We start from the raw sequence: 5,481 nt of genomic DNA on the forward strand, positions 1-5,481 counted from the left end.
TGATTTTCTTTTTTTACTTACCAGGTAAAAAATAAAAATAAACACGGTCTAGTTATATTTGCAAGCGATTTGTTCAACTTGCCTGTACTTGGCACTGCTATCAGTGTGTTGTAACGTCCTCACCCCGTACCGCCCCCACCCCCCCCCCCCCACTGACTGGACATGTGTGATCGAAGAGCTTTGCAGCTCTTCAGATTCCTCTTCCGATTCTGATTGCGTACACGGCGAGAGTCGCACCCCCCGCACTGCCCCTTCTCACGCCCAGCCCCTCCCCCCTAGCCCCTCCTCTCTACCCCCCCACCCCCCTCCCTCCCCCCACCCCCCCCGGCCTCCCTCCTCTCCCTCCTGGCCACGGCGGCCTCCCTGCAGCGGGGTGGAACTGGGAGTCGTGCCCCTGAGGAACAGTGGGGGCTCGTCCGGGACCGCCCCGCCCCCCCGAGACTCCCCCTCCTCCTCCTCCTCCTCCCCAGCCCCTCCCCCCTCCTCTCCCCCCCCAGCTCCCCCCGACCCTCCCGGCCTCCCTCCTCTCCCTCCTGGCCACGGCGGCCGACCTGCAGCGGCGAACGATCTCCGGGTGGAACTGGGAGTCGTACCCCTGAGGCTCAATGGGGGCTCGTCCGGGACCGCCCTGCCCGGCCCCCGCCCCCTAGACTCCTCCTCCTCCTCCTCCTCCCCACCCTCCCGGCCTCCCTCCTGGCCACGGCGGCCGACCTGCAGCGGCGAACGATCTCCGGGGTGGAACTGGGAGTCGTACCGCTGAGGTTCAGTGGGGGCTCGTCCGGGACCGCCCCGCCCGGCCCCGCCCCCCCTAGACTCCTCCTCCTCCTCCTCCTCCCCAGCCCCTCCCCCCTCCTCTCCCCCCCCAGCTCCCCCCGACCCTCCGGACCTCCCTCCTCTCCCTCCTGGCCACGGCGGCCGACCTGCAGCGGCGAACGATCTCCGGGGTGGAACTGGGAGTCGTACCCCTGAGGCTCAATGGGGGCTCGTCCGGGACCGCCCCGCCCGGCCCCCGCCCCCTAGACTCCTCCTCCTCCTCCTCCCCAGCCCCTCCCCCCTCCTCTCCCCCCCCAGCTCCCCCCGACCCTCCCGGCCTCCCTCCTCTCCCTCCTGGCCACGGCTGCCGACCTGCAGCGGCGAACGATCTCCGGGGTGGAACTGGGAGTCGTGCCGCTGAGGTTCAGTGGGGGCTCGTCCGGGACCGCCCCGCCCCCCCTAGACTCCTCCTCCTCCTCCTCCTCCCCAGCCCCTCCCCCCTCCTCTCCCCCCCCAGCTCCCCCCGACCCTCCGGACCTCCCTCCTCTCCCTCCTGGCCACGGCTGCCGACCTGCAGCGGCGAACGATCTCCGGGGTGGAACTGGGAGTTGTACCGCTGAGGATCAGTGGGGGCTCGTCCGGGACCGCCCCGCCCCCCCTAGACTCCTCCTCCTCCTCCTCCTCCCCAGCCCCTCCCCCCTCCTCTCCCCCCCCAGCTCCCCCCGACCCTCCCGGCCTCCCTCCTCTCCCTCCTGGCCACGGCGGCCGACCTGCAGCGGCAAACGATCTCCGGGTGGAACTGGGAGTTGTACCCCCGCGGGTCGCCGTGGACCGCGGTGGACGCCCCGTGGGGGGCTCCCCCCCCCCCCCCGCCGGGGGGGGGGGGCCGCCCGCCCCCCGCAGGAGCAGCGCCTGCTCCCGCTCGCGCTCCCGAGCCTCCCGAGCCAGCCGCACCTCGCGCAGCGAGCGAAGGGAGGAGGCGGAGCCCAAGGGGTCGAGGGAGACGCGGGCGAGCGGGGGCGGCGGTGGGGCTAGGGGGCACCACGCGGAGAGAGAGAGAAAGAGAGAGCGAGAGAGATACAGAGAGACACAGAGAGATAGACAGAGATATACATAGATATACAGAGATATACACAGATATACACAGAGATACACAGAGACACATAGAGATACATAGAGACACACAGAGATACAAAGAGACACATAGAGATACACAGAGACACATAGAGATAAACAGAGACACACAGAGATACATAGAGACACAGAGATACATAGAGACACATAGATATACACAGAGATACACAGAGATACACATATATACAGAGAGACATAGAGATACATAGAGATACATAGAGACACACAGAGATATACATAGAGATACATAGAGACCCACAGAGATACACAGAGACACACAGAGATACATAGAGATACACATATATACAGAGAGACATAGAGATACATAGAGATACATAGAGACCCATAGAGATACATAGAGATATATAGAGATACACAGAGACACAGAGACACACGGAGACACACAGAGACACACAAAGATACATAGAGATACACAGAGATACAGAGACACACAGAGATACACAGAGATACATAGAGATACATAGAGATACACAGAGATACATAGAGACGCATAGAGATACATAAAGACACACAGAGATACACAGAGACACACAGAGATACATAGAGACACATAGAGATACATAGAGATATACATAGATATACATATATACAGAGAGACATAGAGATACATAGAGATACACAGACACACATATAGACACACAGAGATATACATAGATATACATAGATATACACAGAGATACACAGAGATACACAGAGATACAGAGAGACATAGAGATACACAGAGACACATAGAGACACACAGAGATATACATAGATATACACAGAGATACATAGAGACACACAGAGACACAGAGAGATATACATAGAGACACATAGAGATACATAGAGACACACAGAGACACACAGAGATACACAGAGACACATAGAGATACACAGAGACACACAGAGACACATAGAGACACACAGAGATATACATAGATATACACAGAGACACAGAGACACACGGAGACACACAGAGACACACAGAGATACATAGAGATACACAGAGATACAGAGACACACAGAGATACACAGAGATACATAGAGATACATAGAGATACACAGAGACACAGAGACACACAGAGATACATAGAGATACACAGAGATACATAGAGATACACAGATACAGAGACACACAGAGATACATAGAGATACACAGATACAGAGACACACAGAGATACACAGAGATACACAGAGATACATAGAGATACATAGAGACACACGGAGACACACAGAGATACAAGGAGATACATAGAGATACACAGAGATACATAGAGACACACAGAGATACATAGAGATACACAGAGATACATAGAGACACACAGAGATACACAGAGATACATAGAGATACATAGAGATACATAGAGATACACGGAGACACACAGAGATACATAGAGATACACAGAGACACACAGACACACAGAGAGATACACAGAGACACACAGAGATACACATATATACAGAGAGACATAGAGACACATAGAGATACAGAGACACACATAACGATAAATAGACGTAGATATAGAGATACACAGAGATACAGAGACATAGAGATACATAGAGATACACAGAGATACAGAGACATAGAGATACACAGAGATACACAGAGATACACAGACACACAGAGATACACAGAGATACACAGAGATACACAGAGATACAGAGACACACAGAGATACACAGAGATACACAGAGATACATAGAGACACAGAGACACACAGAGATACATAGAGACACATAGAGACACACAGAGACACACAGAGACACATAGAGATACACAGAGATACATAGAGATACATAGAGACACACAGAGACACACAGAGACACATAGAGATACATAGAGATACATAGAGACACACAGATATACACAGAGATACACATAGAGATAGAGATACATAGAGATACACAGAGACACATAGAGATACACAGAGACACATAGAGACACAGAGACACACAGAGATACACACAGAGATACATAGACACCCATAGAGATAGACAGAGATACATAGAGACCCACAGAGACACATATAGACCCATAGAGATACATAGAGACACACAGAGACACACAGAGACACACAGAGATACATAGAGATATAGATACACAGAGAGACATAGAGATACACAGACACACACATTGAGATAGAGATACATAGAGATACACAGAGACACAGAGATACATAGAGACACATAGAGATACATAGAGATACACAGAGATACATAGAGATACACAGAGACCCATAGAGATACATAGAGACCCATAGAGATAGAGATACACAGAGATACATAGAGAGAGATACACAGAGACACATAGAGATACACAGAGATACATAGAGATACACAGAGACCCATAGAGATACATAGAGACCCATAGAGATAGAGATACACAGAGATACACAGAGATACATAGAGATACATAGAGATAGAGATACACAGAGATACATAGAGATATAGATACACAGAGACACATAGAAATACACAGAGATACATAGAGACACACAGAGATATATAGAGATAGAGAGCGAGTGGTGAGTGGGTTGGTGAGTGGTTGAGTGAGTGGGTGAGTGGGTGGGTGAGTGGTGAGTGTGTGTGAGTGGTGAGTGAGTGGTGAGTGGTGAGTGAGTGGTGAGTGAGTGCCTGAGTGAGTGGCGGAATGAGTGATGAGTGAGTGAGTGGGTGAGTGGTGAGTGAGTGGTGAGTGAGTGGGTGGGTGAGTGAGTGAGTGGTGAGTGGTGAGTGAGTGGTGAGTGGTGAGTGAGTGGTGAGTGATGAGTGAGTGGTGAGTGAGTGGTAAGTGGTGAGTGGTGAGTGAGTGGTGAGTGAGTAGTGAGTGAGTGATGAGTGAGTGAGTGATGAGTGAGTGGTGAGTGAGTCAGTGGTGAGTGAGTGATGAGTGAGTGGTGAGTAAGTGGTGAGTGAGTGGTGAGTGAGTGGTGAGTGAGTGAGTGGGTGAGTAAGTGGTGAGTGAGTGGTGAGTGAGTGAGTGAGTGGTGAGTGAGTGAGTGACTGAGTGATGAGTGAGTGAGTGACTGAGTGGTGAGTGAGTGAGTGGTGAGTGAGTGAGTGACTGAGTGGTGAGTGAGTGGTGAGTGGGGAGTGACACTCACCTGTAAGTGGTGAGTGAGTGAGTGGTAAGTGAGTGGTGAGTGAGTGGTGAGTGAGTGGTGAGTGACACCTGTGTGTGGTGAGTGAGTGGTGTGTGGTGAGTGAGTGGTGAGTGAGTGGTGAGTGAGTGGTGAGTAAGTGGTGAGTGAGTGGTGAGTGAGTGGTGAGTGAGTGGTGAGTGACACCTGTTTGTGGGTGGTGAGTGACTGAGTGGTGAGTAAGTGGTGAGTGGTGAGTGTGTGGTGAGTAAGTGGTGAGTAAGTGAATGGTGAGTGACTGAGTGGTGAGTAAGTGGTGAGTGGTGAGTGTGTGGTGAGTGAGTGGTGAGTGAGTGGTGTGTGGTGAGTGAGTGGTGAGTGAGTGGTAAGTGGTGAGTGAGTGGTGAGTGAGTGGTGAGTGACTGAGTAAGTGGTAAGTGGTGAGTAGGTGGTGAGTAAGTGGTGAGTGGAGAGTAAGTAGTAAGTGGTGAGTGAGTGGTGAGTAAGTGAATGG

General features: G+C 52.3%; 1 protein-coding gene and 1 long non-coding RNA gene across 2 annotated transcripts in view; both read right to left on the reverse strand.

Annotated features, from left to right (window-relative positions):
* Window positions 1–510: 510 nt before the first annotated feature.
* On the reverse strand, window positions 511–1,031 carry LOC142923725 (uncharacterized). The gene is made up of 2 exons (XR_012940811.1): window positions 712–1,031; window positions 511–551 (listed from the first exon to the last, which is right to left on the reverse strand). It is a non-coding gene; the product is annotated as an uncharacterized LOC142923725 (long non-coding RNA).
* Window positions 1,032–1,074: 43 nt separating this feature from the next.
* The window catches only part of LENG1 (leukocyte receptor cluster member 1), a 40,920-nt gene continuing 36,513 nt past the window's right edge, over window positions 1,075–5,481 (reverse strand). Inside the window, exon 5 of the mRNA XM_076064705.1 lies at window positions 1,075–1,784. Within this exon, the coding sequence (XP_075920820.1) occupies window positions 1,213–1,784 (572 nt within the window). The 3' untranslated portion in view covers window positions 1,075–1,212. The remainder of the gene's footprint in view (window positions 1,785–5,481) is intronic.

The sequence above is a fragment of the Petromyzon marinus genome, unplaced genomic scaffold, assembly GCF_048934315.1.
Source record: "Petromyzon marinus isolate PM22_M1 ecotype Great Lakes invasive population unplaced genomic scaffold, UKy_Petmar_22M1.pri1.0 PM_Scaffold_61, whole genome shotgun sequence".
NCBI lineage: Eukaryota > Metazoa > Chordata > Hyperoartia > Petromyzontiformes > Petromyzontidae > Petromyzon > Petromyzon marinus.